The following is a 22,383-nucleotide window of genomic DNA, read 5'->3' as shown; positions in this document are numbered from 1 at the left end:
ACATCTGTCCCTTCAGATTTTGCAATTTTCATGACATTTTTGAAAATTGCTGCTCTACTTTTTTTTTCAAAAAGCTAAAATATGTCCATTTTATGATGTCAACACAAAGTAGACATATTGTATTTGTGAATCAATATATAATTTATTTGGAATGTCTATTTCCCTTACAAGCAGAAAGCTTCAAACTTAGAGAAATGCAAAATGTTAAAATTTTCATGAAATTTGGGGATTTTTCACCAAGAAAGGATGCAAGTAACGGCAAAAATTTACCACCAAAATAAAGTAGAATATGTCACGGAAAAAACAATCTCAGAATCAGAATATTCTGTAAAAGCATCTTAGAATTATTAATGCTTAAAGTGACAGTGGTCAGAATTGTGAAAAAGGGCTCAGTCCTTAAGGGGTTAAAATTGACTCTTGTTGACCACCTCTAACTTTCTAATTTTTCCGAAATTTGGGACTTTTGTTTTTTCGTTTATGCTGTTCACCGTAGGGGATCATTAACATTATATTTTATAGTTCGGACATTTACACATGTGGTGATACCAAATATGTTTAGCATTTATCATTTTTTAAGCTTTTTTTTTATTAAAATGGGGAAAAGGGGTGATTTAAATCTTTATTCACATTTTTATTTTTACACTTTTTTAAAACTTATTTTTTTACATTTATTTTACACTTTTTTAATCTCCATAGGGGAATATCTATAGCAATCATTAGATTGCTAATACTGTTCAGTGCTCTGCATAGGGCATAGCACTGATCAGTATTATCGGTCATCTTCTGCTCTGTTCAATGTCAGACCAGAGCAGAAGACACCGGGAGAGTGGCGGAAGCAGGTGAAGGGACCGTTGTCCGTCATCTCGGCTGATCTTTTTGAGTAGTGCATGTCAGAATAAGTGAGCAGCAGAACAGAAGGAATTGTGAGGCAAATACAGAAGCCAAATAAAAAAGACCTGTATAGAATCTGGATGACCTAGTGAGTAACATATATGGGCATTCATTTTTCTGTGATTACTGCAGCCGGTGACTAAGTAGAATCTGTGACTCTTCTCTGTATTAAGTAGTTACTACTCACCTGAGCGGTTACTTGTAGGAATGTCCTCCTTATACTGCTCATCACCGCTCACATCTGTCTCTTCTTCTTCCTTTATGTCTGTAGCATTAACATAGATCAGATCTTTCTTTGTAGGAATGTCCTCCTTATACTGCTCATCACCGCTCACATCTGTCTCTTCTTCCTTCATGTCTGTAGCATTAATATAGATCAGTTCTTTCCCTGTGGGAATGTCCTCCTTATACTGCTCATCACCGCTCACATCTGTCTCTTCTTCTTCCTTTACGTCTGTAGCATTTTCTTTCCCTGTAGGAATGTCCTTCTTACACTGCTCATCACTGCTCACATCTGTCTCTGGAGCATTAATATTATTCAGATCTTCTCCCTGATTCATAAGATATGGAAGAAATATAGTAAAAGTCATCAGACAGTAGGAGAAGTCACATGGGATGTTATAGATGAGCAGGAGATGAGGAGTCATGGAGGGTGAGGGGACTGACCACAAGAGCTTCACAGCCCTTCTACAGATCATAGGGAATATCTCCATCTACCTGATCATCCTGTGGAAGAAGAGGACGGGGACACCTCTCTGGTGCTGTTCTCTTACTGGATCTGACTGTAGGGAACACATACAGAGACTGAATTCATTCTTTACATACAAATAATGAGAGGACGTGTGTATATAGTCATGTCTATTACCTGGTGATGTGAGGGGCTGCTGATCCTCCATCATGACCTGATCCTTGTACTGATCCTTGTGTCCTTCTACATACTCCCACTCCTCCATGGAGAAATAGACCGCCACGTCCTGACACCTTATAGGAACCTGACACATAATGATACAGTCATCACCCCGACCCCTCCAGTGGTGTTACTGTATAATGTCCCAGCATTCCCAGCAGTGTCACCTCTCCAGTCATCACCAGACCCCTCCATTACTGTATAATGTCCCAGCAGTGTCACCTCTCCAGTCATCACCAGACCCCTCCATTACTGTATAATGTCCCAGTAGTGTCACCTCTCCAGTCATCACCAGACCCCTCCATTACTGTATAATGTCCCAGCAGTGTCACCTCTCCAGTCATCACCAGACCCCTCCATTACTGTATAATGTCCCAGCAGTGTCACCTCTCCAGTCATCACCAGACCCCTCCATTACTGTATAATGTCCCAGCAGTGTCACCTCTCCAGTCATCACCAGACCCCTCCATTACTGTATAATGTCCCAGCAGTGTCACCTCTCCAGTCATCACCAGACCCCTCCATTACTGTATAATGTCCCAGCAGTGTCACCTCTCCAGTCATCACCAGACCCCTCCATTACTGTATAATGTCCCAGCATTCCCAGCAGTGTCACCTCTCCAGTCATCACCAGACCCCACCATTACTGTATAATGTCCCAGCAGTGTCACCTCTCCAGTCATCACCAGACCCCTCCATTACTGTATAATGTCCCAGCAGTGTCACCTCTCCAGTCATCACCAGACCCCTCCATTACTGTATAATATCCCAGCAGTGTCACCTCTCCAGTCATCACCAGACCCCTCCATTACTGTATAATGTCCCAGCAGTGTCACCTCTCCAGTCATCACCAGACCCCTCCATTACTGTATAATGTCCCAGCAGTGTCACCTCTCCAGTCATCACCAGACCCCTCCATTACTGTATAATGTCCCAGCAGTGTCACCTCTCCAGTCATCACCAGACCCCTCCATTACTGTATAATGTCCCAGCAGTGTCACCTCTCCAGTCATCACCAGACCCCTCCATTACTGTATAATGTCCCAGCAGTGTCACCTCTCCAGTCATCACCAGACCCCTCCATTACTGTATAATGTCCCAGCAGTGTCACCTCTCCAGTCATTACCAGACCCCTCCATTACTGTATAATGTCCCAGCAGTGTCACCTCTCCAGTCATCACCAGACCCCTCCATTACTGTATAATGTCCCAGCAGTGTCACCTCTCCAGTCATCACCAGACCCCTCCATTACTGTATAATGTCCCAGCAGGGTCACCTCTCCAGTCATCACCAGACCCCTCCATTACTGTATAATGTCCCAGCAGTGTCACCTCTCCAGTCATCACCAGACCCCTCCATTACTGTATAATGTCCCAGCAGTGTCACCTCTCCAGTCATCACCAGACCCCTCTATTACTGTATAATGTCCCAGCAGTGTCACCTCTCCAGTCATCACCAGACCCCTCCATTACTGTATAATGTCCCAGCAGTGTCACCTCTCCAGTCATCACCAGACCCCTCCATTACTGTATAATGTCCCAGCAGTGTCACCTCTCCAGTCATCACCAGACCCCTCCATTACTGTATAATGTCCCAGCAGTGTCACCTCTCCAGTCATCACCAGACCCCTCCATTACTGTATAATGTCCCAGCAGGGTCACCTCTCCAGTCAGCAGCTCCATCATCTTGTTGATCAGTTCTCGGATCTTCTGTTCATCCATTTCCTCATGTATCAGGGAGTGAGGTGGGGGCCCCGGGATTGGGCTCAGGGTTCTTCCCCATCCTTCACACACAGGGGCCCGACAGCGCCCACTAGAGGACTTCTTCACTACTGTGTAATCCTGTGTATGGAGAGACACATTAATATCACTACATACATTCCCAGAATCCCTCACCTCTCCAGTCATATCCATCTGTTATTACATAGATAAGAATGAGGTCATGTGACATCACTCCCAGAATCCCTCACCTCTCCAGTCATATCCATCTGTTATTACACAGATAAGAATGAGGTCATGTGACATCACTCCCAGAATCCCTCACCTCTCCAGTCATATCCATCTGTTATTACATAGATAAGAATGAGGTCCTGTGACATCACTCCCAGAATCCCTCACCTCTCCAGTCATATCCATCTGTTATTACATAGATAAGAATGAGGTCATGTGACATCACTCCCAGAATCCCTCACCTCTCCAGTCATATCCATCTGCTATCACATAGATAAGAATGAGGTCATGTGACATCACTCCCAGAATCCCTCACCTCTCCAGTCATATCATCTGTTATTACATAGATAAGAATGAGGTCATGTGACATCACTCCCAGAATCCCTCACCTCTCCAGTCATATCCATCTGTTATTACATAGATAAGAATGAGGTCCTGTGACATCACTCCCAGAATCCCTCACCTCTCCAGTCACATCCATCTGTTATTACATAGATAAGAATGAGGTCATGTGACATCACTCCCAGAATCCCTCACCTCTCCAGTCATATCCATCTGCTATTACATAGATAAGAATGAGGTCATGTGACATCACTCCCAGAATCCCTCACCTCTCCAGTAAGCCGGAAGAGTATCTGTAGGGTGAGGTTTATGATCCTGTCGGCCATCTTGTTCCTGTCTCTCTCCATGGTTGATGGGTCATCCGGGAGAATTCTCTTATATAGAAGATATCAGCAGAGGATCCTGGATTGGAGAAACCTGAAGGGAAGAAGAGGAGACGATGATAAACCGCACCAGATTCTATGGAGAAATAAAATCCATTTCCTGGAGATAATCTGGGGAAACATCTGAGGAGACATTATAGTCACAATGATTTCGGATGAGTTCTCCTCTATGATGACGTCCTCGGAAATTTACCAGAAAATCTTTCAGAATCTTTGGCGGCAAAGAATCAAATACAGAAGAACAAACACCGAGAACACGAAAAGAAAGACAAGAAGGTAAACGTAAAGAAAAGAGAAGGAAAAGGGAGGATAGAGGGTGAAGGGGAACAAGGGGGGAGGAGCATAAGGCGGGAATGGACGACCAATCACATGACCCAGCAATATAGCAGAGAACACGCTGGAGGACACAACAGGACGGCGACTCCACAGTATCCTGGAATCACATCCACGGGGGCCACGTCTGGTAGAATCTATCATGAGACTCATGGATGGCGACTAATCTATCACCTTGGACACCAGAGGCGGAGGAGATGGGAAGATTTATAGGATGTGGGAGATGAAGGGTTAATGTATCATTTTACTATATTTTATCTATAGATTAATGTCTGTCCCCTCCCCCAGAGAGAGGAGAAGATGTCTGGGGGCGGAGTCACCTTTAAAGGGGTTCATTGTGTCACGTCACAGCCACACCCCCTCGTGATGTCACAGTCACACCCCCTCTTGATTTCACAGCCACACCCCCTCGTGATGTCACAGCCACACCCCCTCGTGATATCACAGCCACACCCCCACATGATGTCACAACCACACCCCTTCTTTCATGTCTATGGGAGGGGGCGTGTCGGCAGAGCCTGGATCCACAGAGGAGTCGGCCCAGTTCTCCATAAACCTCCTTCTACAAGATGGCGGCGGCCGGGGAGACATGTGGACACCGCGGGGAGAGAACCAGAAGGAGAAGAAGAACCTGACATATTAGAGGTAAAGACATAACAGGAATAGGGCCACAAGGACAGGAGGGCGGGGCTTCTAGCTGGGGGCCAACTGGGCGGAGATATAGGAAATGAGTAAAGATGGCGGAATAACACAAACAGCAGCAGAAACAAGACAATATATTAACCCTTCTCTCACCAGGAGCAAAGATAAAATAATATTAAAGTAAAAAACACAAAAAATACATAAAAATAATCCCCAAAGGAGAAATCACAGGATGAGGGGATCGGCCTCTATATAGGGGAGGGGGTGCGATTAACCCTTGTAAGGTTTTATTGTCAGTACAATGCATGGGTCATACCAGTGTGCGGGGGGAGGAATATACCATCTGTGCTGCTGGAGGGACGTAAGAGAATCCTGACAGGGAGAGAACACACATACCTGTATCTGTAGAGGAGCCGTGTGCTTACAGGACCTGCGATGATGTCACCGTCATGTGATCAGTCACGTGGAGGAGTCACATGATCAGGAGCTGCTGCTCTAGGCTCAACTGCTCAGTGTTTGCAGGACTCTGTTGTCACATGACCGTCATCACAGGTCCTTTAACTGCAATCTCTTCTATCCTGCACTGCTCAGCCCCGCCCACTCCTGTCACATGATCCTCCCCACAGGTCCTTCAGCCACAGTCACTTCTATACTGCTAAACTTTGCCCCCAAATGTACTGGTCACATGATTGTGACATCATCACAGGTCCTACACCTCCAGCATGTAGCAGATACAGAGCAGGTCCTGGTGGGGCAGTCACTGCTGTTGTGTTGTGTGTGGAGATCTCTCAGAGCAGCAGCCCCTGATCATGTGACTCCTCCTCCTCCATGTGACTGATCACATGACGGTGACATCATCGCAGGTCCTGTAAGCACACGGCTCCTCTATAGATACAGGTATGTGTGTGCGGTCACCATCAGATCAGGATTATTGGGGATATTATTAACCCATAAAGGACTAGGGCAGTAAAAAATAACATCCCCTATCCAAAGTATAGGGGATAAGTTATAGACTGCGGGGGTCCAACTGCTGGGATCCCCTGCAATCTCCTGTATGGGGGCCCAGCAGTTCGCAGGAAGCGGGCGATCTGACCCCCACAGGAAGCTGCTGCCAAAGCACTCCCTCCATGTATTTCTATGGGATACATATAGGGGGCGTTTTGGCCACCCTGTCCGTGCAGGGGTTGGTTCGCCCCCTTCCTGCGGACTGTCGGGGCCCCTTACAAGAGATTGCAGGGGGTCCCAGCAGTCAGACCCTGACCCCCCCCCCCCCCCCCCCCCCCGATCTATAACTTGTCCCCTATCCGTTGGTTATTTTTTACTACAGAACTCCTTTAAGAACATGTGGTACATATACGCCCTGCGCTCCATATGGGATTTAAATGTGAGCTTAGGAGCTATAAGCAGCCAGGACTCACCGCTAATGATTAACCCATTAAAGGGGTACTCTGCTGCCCTAGTGTTCTGAACACTTGGAGTGGGGGTTGTGCTGGCACAGCCCACGCCCCTCGTTCCGTCACGCCCTCTCAGTGCAGGTCTATGGAATGAGGCGTGTTTGTATGGTGAAGGGCTGCAGGTCACCTCCCCGCCCATCCTGTCATCTGGTTAATTTCTTCTCTGGGTATTAGCCATTTCTTCCATACAGCAATCTAAGATGGCCGCCACTGTGGTCCCGGTGGCTGCTTCTACCTCCTTCCTTACGGCCGCACAGCCTGCACACGAGGCACAGTGGTAACATATGGTCTCTCCTCAGGATTCTCCCTCAGCCTTCTCTGCTCGGGCCCCTCTGTTCCTCCCCGTTTGTTACCGCAAACAACGGTAAAAAGGATGAAAAGGGTCCATAACGTGGGTACCTGGAGGGACAACATCCACGTCAGGATTCAAACTCCCGACATAGTGTCGTACCAACCCTGGAGACCAGATTGGCTTTCTGCCCGGATTCTGGACAATTATGTAACATTCCGGGACAATAACTCCCAGTGTGACGCGAATCCATTCACCTATGATCCCACCAAAGCTTTATGTGAACTAAAGTATGAAAAGCACAGAGAAGTGTCATGTGACCATGTCAAAGAAGTCTTTACACCCCTGAGGGGAGGCACAATGGTTTGTTTGTGTCTCGTTGTTGTAATGTTTCCGCCATGTTTGCTCTGAGTGAAGGTCTTTACACCCCTGAGGGGAGGCACAATGGTTTGTTTGTGTCTCGTTGTTGTAATGTTTCCGCCATGTTTGCTCTGAGTGAAGGTCTTTACACCCCTGAGGGGAGGCACAATGGTTTGTTTGTGTCTCGTTGTTGTAATGTTTCCTCCATGTTTGCTCTGAGTGAAGGTCTTTACACCCCTGAGGGGAGGCACAATGGTTTGTTTGTGTCTCGTTTTAATGTTTCCTCCATGTTTGCTCTGAGTGAAGGTCTTTACACCCCTGAGGGGAGGCACAATGGTTTGTTTGTGTCTCGTTGTTGTAATTTTTCCTCCATGTTTGCTCTGAGTGAAGGTCTTTACACCCCTGAGGGGAGGCACAATGGTTTGTTTGTGTCTCGTTGTTGTAATGTTTCCACCATGTTTGCTCTGAGTGAAGATCTTTACACCCCTGAGGGGAGGCACAATGGTTTGTTTGTGTCTCGTTGTTGTAATGTTTCCGCCATGTTTGCTCTGAGTGAAGGTCTTTACACCCCTGAGGGGAGGCGCAATGGTTTGTTTGTGTCTCGTTGTTGTAATGTTTCCGCCATGTTTGCTCTGAGTGAAGGTCTTTACACCCCTGAGGGGAGGCACAATGGTTTGTTTGTGTCTCGTTGTTGTAATGTTTCCGCCATGTTTGCTCTGAGTGAAGGTCTTTACACCCCTGAGGGGAGGCACAATGGTTTGTTTGTGTCTCGTTGTTGTAATGTTTCCGCCATATTTGCTCTGAGTGAAGATCTTTACACCCCTGAGGGGAGGCACAATGGTTTGTTTGTGTCTCGTTGTTGTAATGTTTCCGCCATGTTTGCTCTGAGTGAAGATCTTTACACCCCTGAGGGGAGGCACAATGGTTTGTTTGTGTCTCGTTGTTGTAATGTTTCCGCCATGTTTGCTCTGAGTGAAGGTCTTTACACCCCCTGAGGGGAGGCACAATGGTTTGTTTGTGTCTCGTTGTTGTAATGTTTCCGCCATGTTTGCTCTGAGTGAAGGTCTTTACACCCCTGAGGGGAGGCACAATGGTTTGTTTGTGTCTCGTTGTTGTAATGTTTCCGCCATGTTTGCTCTGAGTGAAGGTCTTTACACCCCTGAGGGGTGGCACAATGGTTTGTTTGTGTCTCGTTGTTGTAATGTTTCCGCCATGTTTGCTCTGAGAGAAGGTCTTTACACCCCTGAGGGGAGGCACAATGGTTTGTTTGTGTCTCGTTGTTGTAATGTTTCCTCCATGTTTGCTCTGAGTGAAGGTCTTTACACCCCTGAGGGGAGGCACAATGGTTTGTTTGTGTCTCGTTGTAATGTTTCCGCCATGTTTGCTCTGAGTGAAGATCTTTACACCCCTGAGGGGAGGCACAATGGTTTGTTTGTGTCTCGTTGTTGTAATGTTTCCGCCATGTTTGCTCTGAGTGAAGATCTTTACACCCCTGAGGGGAGGCACAATGGTTTGTTTGTGTCTCATTGTTGTAATGTTTCCGCCATGTTTGCTCTGAGTGAAGGTCTTTACACCCCCTGAGGGGAGGCACAATGGTTTGTTCGCAGTGGGATACATACAATGAAGGAATATCAGGTGTAGATGTCCTCAGTCCACTATGAGAGAAGGTGAGATGAGGTAAAGCCGCTCACAATAAGCGTATACGTATGTATATAATAGAAGGTGATAATGTGAGGAAATCCTTGGGATTAGTAGGACGCAGAAGGTCTCGATCCGGTGTGGAAATATCCCAGATGGATGATCCCTTTATCAGTGATTCCAGTGCGGTGTCACCAAATCCCTTGTATGTGTAACTGTTCATTGTCTGGAGTCCTGATATTTGGCGCCCTCAAGTGGTCGGGGTAAACACCTAGATGGCAGCAGAATAACTGACTATAGTTAAAATAGGATGGTAAGAGATGGTGTGTGACATAGGACAGTGACCTCCTGACCTCCGACCATGACAGGTCACATCTACTGGATGATGAAGAGTCCTCAGACACTTTGTCCACCATTTGCCTCTTCTCACCACTCGCGGCTTCTGGTATTACCTGGATAACATGGATGGTGGATTCCTGTCTCCATATTCTACCCATCCCCCATGACTCCGCCCCAGACTATGATGGATCCCCTGACTAGGTTTACTATAATGTCTCCTCAGATGTTTCCCCAGATTATCTCCAGGAAATGGATTTTATTTCTCCATAGAATCTGGTGCGGTTTATCATCGTCTCCTCTTCTTCCCTTCAGGTTTCTCCAACCCAGGATCCTCTGCTGATATCTTCTATATAAGAGAATTCTCCTGGATGACCCATCAACCATGGAGAGAGACAGGAACAAGATGGCCGACAGGATCATAAACCTCACCCTACAGATACTCTTCCGGATTACTGGAGAGGTGAGGGATTCTGGGAGTGATGTCACATAACCTCATTCTTATCTATGTAATAACAGATGGATATGATTGGAGAGGTGAGGGATTCTGGGAGTGATGTCACATGACCTCATTCTTATCTATGTAATAACAGATGGATATGACTGGAGAGGTGAGGGATTCTGGGAGTGATGTCACATGACCTCATTCTTATCTATGTAATAACAGATGGATATGACTGGAGAGGTGAGGGATTCTGGGAGTGATGTCACATGACCTCATTCTTATCTATGTAATAACAGATGGATATGACTGGAGAGGTGAGGGATTCTGGGAATGTATGTAGTGATATTAATGTGTCTCTCCATACACAGGATTACACAGTAGTGAAGAAGTCCTCTAGTGGGCGCTGTCGGGCCCCTGTGTGTGAAGGATGGGGATAGAACCCTGAGCCCAATCCCGGGGCCCCCACCTCACTCCCTGATACATGAGGAAATGGATGAACAGAAGATTCTAGAACTCATCAACAAGATGATGGAGCTGCTGACTGGAGAGGTGACCCTGCTGGGACATTATACAGTAATGGAGGGGTCTGGTGATGACTGGAGAGGTGACCCTGCTGGGACATTATACAGTAATGGAGGGGTCTGGTGATGACTGGAGAGGTGACACTGCTGGGACATTATACAGTAATGGGGGGGGGGGGGTCTGGTGATGACTGGAGAGGTGACACTGCTGGGACATTATACAGTAATGGAGGGGTCTAGTGAGGACTGGCGAGGTGACACTGCTGGGACATTATACAGTAATGGAGGGGTCTGGTGATGACTGGAGAGGTGACACTGCTAGGAATGCTGGGACATTATACAGTAATGGAGGGGTCTGGTGATGACTGGAGAGGTGACACTGCTGGGACATTATACAGTAATGGAGGGGTCTGGTGATGACTGGAGAGGTGACACTGCTGGGAATGCTGGGACATTATACAGTAATGGAGGAGTCTGGTGATGACTGGAGAGGTGACACTGCTGGGACATTATACAGTAATGGAGGGGTCTGGTGATGACTGGAGAGGTGACCCTGCTGGGAATGCTGGGACATTATACAGTAATGGAGGGGTCTGGTGATGACTGGAGAGGTGACCCTGCTGGGAATGCTGGGACATTATACAGTAATGGAGGGGTCTGGTGATGACTGGAGAGGTGACACTGCTGGGACATTATACAGTAATGGAGGGGTCTGGTGATGACTGGAGAGGTGACACTGCTGGGACATTATACAGTAATGGAGGGGTCTGGTGATGACTGGAGAGGTGACCCTGCTGGGACATTATACAGTAATGGAGGGGTCTGGTGATGACTGGAGAGGTGACACTGCTGGGACATTATACAGTAATGGAGGGGTCTGGTGATGACTGGAGAGGTGACACTGCTGGGAATGCTGGGACATTATACAGTAATGGAGGGGTCTGGTGATGACTGGAGAGGTGACACTGCTGGGACATTATACAGTAATGGAGGGGTCTGGTGATGACTGGAGAGGTGACACTGCTGGGAATGCTGGGACATTATACAGTAATGGAGGGGTCTGGTGATGACTGGAGAGGTGACACTGCTGGGACATTATACAGTAATGGAGGGGTCTGGTGATGACTGGAGAGGTGACACTGCTGGGACATTATGCAGTAATGGAGGGGTCTGGTGATGATTGGAGAGGTGACACTGCTGGGACATTATACAGTAATGGAGGGGTCTGGTGATGACTGGAGAGGTGACACTGCTGGGACATTATACAGTAATGGAGGGGTCTGGTGATGACTGGAGAGGTGACACTGCTGGGACATTATACAGTAATGGAGGGGTCTGGTGATAACTGGAGAGGTGACACTGTTGGGACATTATACAGTAATGGAGGGGTCTGGTGATGACTGGAGAGGTGACACTGCTGGGAATGCTGGGACATTATACAGTAATGGAGGGGTCTGGTGGTGACTGGAGAGGTGACACTGCTGGGACATTATACAGTAATGGAGGGGTCTGGTGATGACTGGAGAGGTGACACTGCTGGGACATTATACAGTAATGGAGGGGTCTGGTGATGACTGGAGAGGTGACACTGCTGGGACATTATACAGTAATGGAGGGGTCTGGTGATGACTGGAGAGGTGACACTGCTGGGACATTATACAGTAATGGAGGGGTCTGGTGATGACTGGAGAGGTGACACTGCTGGGAATGCTGGGACATTATACAGTAATGGAGGGGTCTGGTGATGACTGGAGAGGTGACACTGCTGGGAATGCTGGGACATTATACCGTAATGGAGGGGTCTGGTGATGACTGGAGAGGGGACACTGCTGGGAATGCTGGGACATTATACAGTAACACCACTGGAGGGGTCGAGGTGATGACTGTATCATTATGTGTCAGGTTCCTATAAGGTGTCAGGACGTGGCGGTCTATTTCTCCATGGAGGAGTGGGAGTATGTAGAAGGACACAAGGATCAGTACAAGGATCAGGTCATGATGGAGGATCAGCAGCCCCTCACATCACCAGGTAATAGACATGACTATATACACACGTCATCTCATTATTTGTATGTAAAGAATGAATTCAGTCTCTGTATGTGTTCCCTACAGTCAGATCCAGTAAGAGAACAGCACCAGAGAGGTGTCCCCGTCCTCTTGGTAATCAGAATATGGAGAACATTACTACAGAGAAAGATCTGATCTATATTCATGCTACAGACATAAAGGAAGAAGAAGAGACAGATGTGAGCAGTGATCAGCAGTATAAGGAGCACATTCCTACAGGTAACCACCCAGGTGAGTAGTAACCACTAAATACAGAGAACAGTCACAGATTCTATTCTGTCACCGGCTGCAATAATATTTTCGGGAAGTATTGGTGTAACTAGAATCTTTGGGCTTTCAGGGCAAATACTATCCCCCTCCCCCTCTATGTTGACTCTATAGCAGTTGACTTGATACCATCACCACTACATAGTGACTGAATAATACCGCCATACTGTTTATGAATCACATTATATACAGACTAATATTCCTCCATATAGCAGTAGATACCAGCTCTCTGTCTCTCTGGAGTCGCTATCTTTCCTTTTTCATCCTGAGGATAGGGGATAAGCATCTGATCGTGGGGGGTCCGACCGCTGGGACCCCCCGGGATCTCCTGCCCAGCACCCCAGATCTCTCCAGGCACAGGTGACCGCCGCTCCGTGCAGGGATTACTGTCAACCTCCGACATGTCTCTCCATGAATCTCTATGGGAGATACACAAATGGGATGCCAGGCAGGAGATCGCAGGGGTCTCAGTGGTCGGACCCCTCAAGATCAGACATCCCCCCCCACCCCGAGATGTCACAACCACTGGAATCTGGCTTTTGTTTAGAACGCCCGCTGCTGCAGGAGATCCTGGTGGCCCCAGCAGCCGGACCCCCGCGATCAGACATCTTATCCCCCATCCTTTGGATAAGGGATAAGATGTCTAGCAGTGGAGTACCCCTTTTAAATCCCTTTATTCTTTCCCTCTGAGATGGAAATGTTCCGGTTCGGGTCACCTGTGTGGGTCCAAATGGAGGTATAGGTGCGGCTGGCGAGTCGTGAGCGAAAATCATTAAAAATAAAGGTTCCTCTTTTAACTTGGTTCCAGGAAAATTTCACTAACTTTATTAGGACATAAGTCTTTCTATACACATTAATAGACAAAAGACAAAAATGTGATACTCTCAGCCTAGACAGGATAGGGGGGATAGGTTATAGATCACGGGGGTCCGACCCTTGGGACTCACCGCAATCTCTTGAACGGGGCCCTGGCAGTCTTCAGGAAGCGGCCTTTCCGACTCCCACAGGATGCCGCGGCTGACACACCCCCTCCATGTATTTCTATGGGATACAATGGAGGGGGAGTGTCGGCCGCCGCTCCATGCAGGGGTCTGTCTGCCCCCTTCAAGCAGACTGCCAGGGCCCAGTTCAGGAGATCGCAGGAAGTCCCAAGGGTCGGACCCCCGTGATCTATAACGTATCCCCTATCCTTTGCCTGAATTCTCTGGCTGACATGAGGATTATAAAGGGGGCGGTTTGGATGACTGCTCCATTATAACCTGTGGGGTCAGGTGGATTGGGGGGCACAGTCATTTGGTCCCTGACCGGGCCCCATAGCAGTGATTTTCCCTGAGGCTGTGTCCACATGTTTGTCAAAGACAGGTGTCCCTGCTCCTTGTAAGGCAGTGGTGTCAAACTGTGGCCCTCCAGATGTTCCAAAACTTAAACTTCCGAGCATGCTGGGAGATGAAGTTTTGCAGCATCTGGAGGGCCGCAGTTTGAATCCAAACAAGACAAACAGACCGCACACTATTATAGAGAGCACACCAATAGTTTATAAGAATTCCATAATTTTATTAAGTACAAAAAAGGGAAAAAGGCACATATAAATTTAATACATGAACAAAGCTCTAAAACCAATTAAAAAGGCTCTTTAGGAGCCACAACACAGTCCTATTGGTGTGCTCTCTATAATAGCGTGCGGTCTGTTTGTCTTGTTTGGATTACATTGCTTTTTTGCATACTTGTAGAGCACCCATGTCATGTACTGGATAGTTTGAGCCCCCCATCATCCATTGGCCGCAGTTTGAAGACCACTGCACTAAGGGATACCATGAGAGGGAAGCCTTGATTTACCTTTTGGGGACAGTGCGCATCCTCTGGAGGAGGCAGACAGACCTTTAGTGTCGAGGCATGCTGGGAGTTGAAGTTTTGCTACATCTGGAGGGCCACAGTTTGACACCACTGTTGTATGGCTGCTCCGCTATCATAGTAACTATCTTTCTTCAGTTTTGCAGTAAATCTTATTTGAAAATGAAGGGTACAAAGTACTATTGCTTAGAAATGCAAAAATGTCCTGGGTTGTTAAGGGGTTAATACTGATAATAAAATCTGTGTTATTCTCTGCAGATTCCTGTACCAGGAGATCAGAGGAGAATCTTATATCTTCAGATTATAAAGCAGATGATGATATCACACAAGATACATATGAAGAACATTCCATTATCCCAGATACACCCTCAGCCCTTCACAGCCAAGATCTGTCATCTCATCCTTATATACAGGTCCTGTCTTCTCAGTCATCACAGGATGTTCAGCAATATAAAAGTCACAGAAGGGGTGTTGGACATCAACGAGCTCATACAGGAAAGAAACCATATTCATGCTCAGAATGTGGGAAATGTTTTACTCAGAAATCAAATCTTGTAATACATCAGAGAACTCACACAGGAGAGAAGCCATTTTCTTGTTCAGAATGTGGGAAATGTTTTGCTCAGAAATTGGATCTTGTTAGACATAAAAGAACTCACACAGGGGAGAAGCCATTTTCATGTGCAGAATGTGGGAAATGTTTTACTGATAAATCAAGTCTTGTTCAACATCAAAGAAATCACACAGGGGAGAAGCCATTTTTATGCTCAGAATGTGGGAAATGTTTTACTCGGAAATCACATCTTGTTGTACATGAAAGAACTCACACAGGAGAGAAGCCATTTTCATGTTCAGAATGTGAGAAATGTTTTGCTCAGAAACCAGATCTTATTAAACATCAAAGAACTCACACAGGAGAGAAGCCATTTTCATGTTCAGAATGTGGGAAATGTTTTGCTCAGAAAGCAAATATTGTTAAACATCAAAGAACTCACACAGGGGAGAAGTCAATTCAGAGCAATAAATGATGCAGATAACACATCTATATATTATCCATGTACATAGGATATCTGACATTTATACATATATCATATACTGCATCTCCAAACTTGTTACCAATTGTTAATAAAAGTTTTCTTTCTTTTATGATTTATTATTCTTATATCCATCTCCGCACACTGGACTTATAATAAATGTAATATTGTCCCTGACGTTGTATATAGGGAATGTAACGCGTCAGTGTTGTCCCCGCCCCCTTTCTCATTATGATTATAGAGACTTTAATTCAAGGCATCAGGCAGGATCCGCGCGTCTCCCTTGAAGATCGTCTCTTCTGAACATAAGACGCTGCAGATACTTTTATTTATCACAAACCCTAGACCAGCGTTTCCCGTCTTGACGTCTATTTTCAGTCTCAGATCATAAAATCCATTTTTCTATATGAGAAGTCGTCAATATGTCAGCGTCCCCCGGGTTCAGTAAACATCGGTGTAATTCTTTTCCTTTTCTTTGTCCTCCCCGGGGTATAAAATCCCTAGAGATCTGATCACATCTGGTACAAGATCTCTTTACTTCACACTTTGCGCCATTATTACACAGATTGAAGACCCAGTTACGCGCTCGTAAATTCCCATATATGTCGTGGATTGGAAGGAAAAAGGTTCTTAAATCTTATATTTACCAATAATATTTAATATTTTTACAGTCCGTCCCTATCATAGTACGGAATTGTTATTTTTCTTCTATCCGATGGTTATTTAGTAATTTTGTTATGATTCAGAAGAGACCACGTGTCCCGTATAGACGCTCACCCTGAAGACATTAGACGGCGGTTTTGTGTTTCCGGATTTACACACTTATTATAAAGCTTTTCCTTCGTCTGGATTATTAGAGCTCGTTCGCTCTTCTTTTTCTCATCCTCCCCTTTATATTCCTCCTCATGTTGATATAATCAAAACAGGATGACCGTGAATTCAGGAGTTCGTCCGGCGCAGAGAGGAACCATCAGGAAGCCAAATAAAATCAATGGATTTATTAAATGCAACGCGTTTCGCTGCGCATGCACAGCGAAACGCATTGCATTTAATAAATCCATTGATTTTATTTGGCTTCCTGATGGTTCCTCTCTGCGCCGGACGAACTCCTGAATTCACGGTCATCCTGTTTTGATTCTACTTCTACCCAGGAGGGCTGCAGTGGACCTTCATTTACATTTATTCTGCACTTTACCTTGTTGTGTGTGGGCGCACAACCAACTTTGGTAAGCGGCCTGGGAATTACCGTCCCCCACCCCCACTAACAAGATCTGCTGATCCCGCACATGAGGCGCCTTCCTCCCTCTCTCTAGATTCCTCATGTGGATATGGAATTCTCCTCAGTCCCTCCTTCTATAGGGCCCATTTTGTGGCCCCCGCACTCCTCCTTGGCCTCTCTAGTTCTTTCCTCTTTTATATATAACTTTATCGGTATTACTAGACTTGTCACGATTCGGCTGGCTGGAGGTGGATCCTCTGTGCCAGAGAGGGATTGGCGTGGACCGTGTCGGTGGACCGGTTCTAAGTTGCTACTGGTATTCACCAGAGCCTGCCGCAAAGCGGGATGGTCTTGCAGCGGCGGTAGCAACCAGGTCGTATCCACCGGCAACGGCTCAACCTCTCTGACTGCTGAGATAAGCGCGGTACAAGGGAGTAGACAAGAGCAAGGTCGGACGTAGCAGAAGGTCAGGGCAGGCAGCAAGGATCGTAGTCAGGGGCAACGGCAGGAGGTCTGGAACACAAGCTAGGAACACACAAGGGAACGCTTTCACTGGCACAATGGCAACAAGATCCGGCGAGGGAGTGCAGGGGAAGTGAGGTATAAGTAGGGAGTGCACAGGTGATGACACTGATTAGGCCTGCTGCGCCAATCAGTGGCGCAGTGGCCCTATAAATAGCAGAGACCCGGCGCGCGCGCGCCGGGACAACACAGACGGGGAACGGGTCAGGTACGGGAGCCGGGATGCGCATCGCGAGCGGGCGCATCCCGCGTCGCGAATCGCATCCCGGCTGGGAGTAATATCGCAGCGCACCCGGTCAGCAGGTCTGACCGGGGCGCTGCGAATGAGAGGACGCTGCGAGCGCTCCGGGGAGGAGCGGGGACCCGGAGCGCTCGGCGTAACAGTACCCCCCCCCCCCCCTTGGGTCTTCCCCTCTTCTTGGAGCCTGAGAACCTGAGGATAAGACTTTTGTCTAGGATGTTGTCCTCAGGTTCCCAAGATCTCTCCTCTGGGCCACAATTCTCCCAGTCAACCAAGAAGAATCTTTTACCTCTGACTGTCTTGGATGCCAGAATCTCTTTCACCGAGAAGACGTCAGACGAACCGGAAACAGGAGTGGGAGAAACAACTTTGGGAGAGAAGCGGTTAAGGATGAGTGGTTTAAGGAGAGAGACATGGAAGGCATTGGGAATACGGAGAGAAGGAGGAAGAAGGAGTTTGTAAGAGACAGGGTTGATCTGGCACAAGATTTTGAAAGGACCAAGATAGCGTGGTCCCAGTTTATAACTGGGGGCACGAAAGCGGACATACTTAGCGGAGAGCCATACCTTGTCTCCGGGAGCAAAAATGGGGGGGGAGTTCTTCTTTTTTTATCAGCAAATTTTTTCATCCGGGATGAAGCCTGTAAAAGAGAATTTTGGGTTTCTTTCCATATGGTGGAAAGATCTCGAGTCACTTCATCAACAGCGGGCAAACCAGAGGGCATGGGAGTGGGGAGGGGAGGAAGAGGGTGACGGCCGTACACCACGAAAAATGGGGATTTAGCAGAAGATTCGGAGACTCTGAAGTTGTATGAGAATTCGGCCCATGGTAGAAGATCTGCCCAGTCATCCTGGCGGGAGGAAACAAAATGTCGTAAATAGTCACCCAGGACCTGATTAATTCTTTCTACTTGCCCATTGGATTGGGGATGATAAGAAGAAGAGAAGTTTAATTTGATCTTGAGCTGCTTACAGAGGGCCCTCCAGAATTTAGACACAAATTGGACGCCTCTATCCGAGACGATATGCGTGGGAAACCATGAAGGCGAAAAATGTGTATAAAAAATTGCTTTGCCAACTGAGGCGCTGAAGGAAGACCAGGAAGAGGAATAAAATGTGCCATCTTGGAAAATCGATCAACGACCACCCAAACAACTGTGTTGCCATGGGATAAGGGCAGGTCCGTAATAAAGTCCATACCAATCTGTGACCAAGGTTGTTCAGGAACAGGCAGAGGATGAAGGAGACCAGCAGGCTTCTGGCGAGGAGTCTTATCCCGGGCACAGACAGTACAAGCCCGCACGAAATCAACAACATCAGTCTCCAGAGTAGGCCACCAATAAAATCGAGAGATGAGTTGAAAGGATTTTTTGATGCCCGCATGGCCTGCGAGGTGGGAGGAGTGTCCCCACTTGAGAATCCCGAGGCGCTGGCGTGGAGAAACGAAGGTCTTCCCTGGAGGAGTTTGTCTGATGGAAGCTAGAGAAGTGGAGATCAGACAGTCCGGAGGAATGATGTGTTGCGGAGAGGCTTCAGAGGCATCTGAAGAACAAGAGAGGGCATCGGCCCTAATGTTCTTGTCAGCAGGGCGACAATTGAATTCCAAGTTAAAACGGGCAAAGAACAACGACCACCTAGCCTGGCTAGGGTTCAGTCGTTGGGCAGACTGGAGATAAGAGAGATTCTTGTGATCAGTGTATATAATAACTGGATATTTGGATCCCTCCAGCAGGTGCCTCCATTCCTCAAGCGCCAATTTTATGGCCAGTAGTTCTCGATCACCAATGGAGTAGTTTTTCTCCGCCGGAGAGAAGGTCCTAGAAAAAAACCCACAAGTAACAGCATGCCCGGAAGAATTTTTTTGTAGAAGAACCGCTCCAGCTCCCACTGAGGAGGCGTCTACCTCCAATAAGAAGGGTTTAGATCTGGTCTGGAGAGCACGGGAGCAGAAGAAAAGGCAGACTTGAGATGTTTAAATGCGTCTTCCGCTTGAGGAGACCAGGACTTAGGATTGGCATTTTTCTTGGTTAGAGCCACGATAGGAGCCACAATAGTGGAAAAGTGTGGAATAAATTGTCTGTAATAATTGGCGAACCCCAAAAAACGTTGGATAGCACGAAGTCCGGAGGGGCGTGGCCAATCTAATACGGCAGATAGTTTATCTGGGTCCATTTGTAGTCCCTGGCCAGAGACTAAGTATCCTAGGAAAGGAAGAGACTGACATTCAAAGAGACATTTTTCCATTTTGGCATAAAGTTGATTGTCCCGAAGTCTCTGAAGAACCATGCGGACATGCTGGCGGTGTTCTTCTAAGTTGGCAGAAAAAATCAGAATATCGTCCAGGTAGACCACAACACAGGTATATAGAAGATCACGAAAAATTTCATTAACAAAGTCTTGGAAGACGGCAGGGGTGTTGCACAGGCCAAAGGGCATGACCAGATACTCAAAGTGTCCATCTCTGGTGTTAAATGCCGTCTTCCATTCGTCCCCCTCCCTGATGCGGATGAGATTATAAGCACCTCTTAAGTCCAGCTTGGTAAAGATGTGGGCGCCTCGTAGGTGGTCAAAGAGTTCCGAGAAAGAGGTAAGGGGTAGCAGTTTTTTACCGTGATTTTATTAAGTCCGCGGTAATCAATGCAAGGGCGTAGGGAGCCATCTTTTTTGGAGACAAAAAAAAATCCAGCTCTGGCAGGAGAGGAGGACTTGCGGATAAACCCCTTTTTTAAATTCTCCTGGATGTACTCCGACACGGCTTGGGTTTCCGGAGCAGACAGAGGATAGATTTTGCCCCGGGGTGGAGTAGTGCCCGGGAGGAGGTCAATAGGACAGTCATAAGGCCTGTGAGGAGGCAAAGTCTCAGCTTGTTTTTTGCAAAAAACATCAGCATAGTCCAGATAGGCCTTAGGAAGACCAGATACCGGGGGAACAACAGGGTCACGACTGTGAGTACTGGGAGCCGGTTTAAGACAGTCCTTGTGGCAAGAAGTACCCCAGTTCTTGATTTCCCCTGTGGTCCAATCAAGGGTTGGGGAATGGCGTTGAAGCCACGGTAATCCAAGAAGAATTTCAGAAGTGCAGTTAGAGAGGACCAAAAATTCTATTTTTTTGTGATGGGGTCCGGTGCACATTAGGAGAGGTTCCGTGCGGTAACGCACGGTACAGTCCAATCTTTCATTGTTAACAGAGTTGATGTAGAGGGGTCTGGCGAGACTGGTCACCGGGATGTTGAACCTGTTGATGAGAGAGGCCAAAATAAAATTTCCTGCAGATCCGGAATCCAAGAAGGCCATAGCAGAGAAGGAGGAGTTAGAAGAAGATATCCGCACAGGCACAGTAAGGCGTAGAGAAGCAGAGTTCACATCAAGAGCTGTCTCACCTTTGTGCGGGGTCAGCGTGCGTCTTTCCTGGCGAGGAGGACGGATAGGACAATCCTTCAAGAAATGTTCGATATCGGCACAGTACAGGCAAAGGTTCTCCATGCGGCATCGTGTCCTCTCTTGAGGTGTCAAGCGAGACCGGTCAACTTGCATAGCCTCCACGGCGGGAGGCACAGGAATGGATTGCAGAGGACCAGAGGAGAGAGGAGCCGGGGCGAGAAACCGCCTCGTGCGAACAAAGTCCATATCCTGGCGGAGCTCCTGACGCCTTTCGGAAAAACGCATGTCAATGCGGGTGGCAAGATGAATAAGTTCATGCAGATTAGCAGGAATTTCTCGTGCGGCCAGCACATCTTTAATGTTACTGGATAGGCCTTTTTTAAAGGTCGCACAGAGGGCCTCGTTATTCCAGGATAATTCGGAGGCAAGAGTACGGAATTGGATGGCGTACTCGCCAACAGAAGAATTACCCTGGACCAGGTTCAGAAGGGCAGTCTCGGCAGAAGAGGCTCGGGCAGGTTCCTCAAAGACACTTCGAATCTCCGTGAAGAAGGAGTGTACAGAGGCAGTGACAGGGTCATTGCGGTCCCAGAGCGGTGTGGCCCATGACAGGGCTTTCCCAGAAAGAAGGCTGACTACGAAAGCCACCTTAGACCTTTCAGTTGGAAACTGGTCCGACATCATCTCCAAATGCAGGGAACATTGCGAAAGAAAACCACGGCAAAACTTAGAGTCCCCATCAAATTTATCCGGCAAAGATAATCGGAGGCTGGATGCGGCCACTCGCTGCGGAGGAGGTGCAGGAGCTGGCGGAGGAGATGATTGCTGAAGCTGTGGTAGTAGCTGCTGTAGCATCACGGTCCCGGCCGCGCGCGCCGGGACAACACAGACGGGGAACGGGTCAGGTACGGGAGCCGGGATGCGCATCGCGAGCGGGCGCATCCCGCGTCGTGAATCGCATCCCGGCTGGGAGTAATATCGCAGCGCACCCGGTCAGCAGGTCTGACCGGGGCGCTGCGAATGAGAGGACGCTGCGAGCGCTCCGGGGAGGAGCGCGGACCCGGAGCGGTCGGCGTAACAAGACTGCTCTACGACTGATTCTGATTTCCCTTCTCCCCTAACCCCACTTTCTTTACTCCCTATGGTTATTACTAACCACATTTTCCCTCTTCCCCTTTGTGGGAACGTTTACATTCTTTTACCTTACGAGATTTATATTCTTCTACTAATACTTTGGCCATAGAGGAATCTCAGGCTTTCTGGGGTTTTATAAGTAAATTTATCTTTACTCTCCAATGTTTTAAGCGTTATAC

General features: G+C 47.5%; 1 protein-coding gene across 2 annotated transcripts in view; it reads right to left on the bottom strand.

Moving 5' to 3' along the window:
* The window catches only part of LOC130298236 (oocyte zinc finger protein XlCOF22-like), a 246,966-nt gene that overhangs the window by 4,898 nt on the left and 219,685 nt on the right, over positions 1-22,383 (bottom strand). Inside the window, exon 6 of one of the 2 annotated variants that reach the window (XM_056551160.1) lies at positions 1,079-1,442. The exons of the other annotated variant lie outside the window; for it this stretch is intronic. Within the exon in view, the coding sequence (XP_056407135.1) occupies positions 1,079-1,442 (364 nt within the window). The remainder of the gene's footprint in view (positions 1-1,078; positions 1,443-22,383) is intronic. 2 annotated transcript variants of the gene reach the window in all.

Source organism: Hyla sarda (genome assembly GCF_029499605.1).
Source record: "Hyla sarda isolate aHylSar1 chromosome 1 unlocalized genomic scaffold, aHylSar1.hap1 SUPER_1_unloc_6, whole genome shotgun sequence".
NCBI classification, from domain to species: Eukaryota; Metazoa; Chordata; class Amphibia; order Anura; family Hylidae; genus Hyla; species Hyla sarda.
This window is presented reverse-complemented; position numbering and strand designations above follow the sequence as displayed.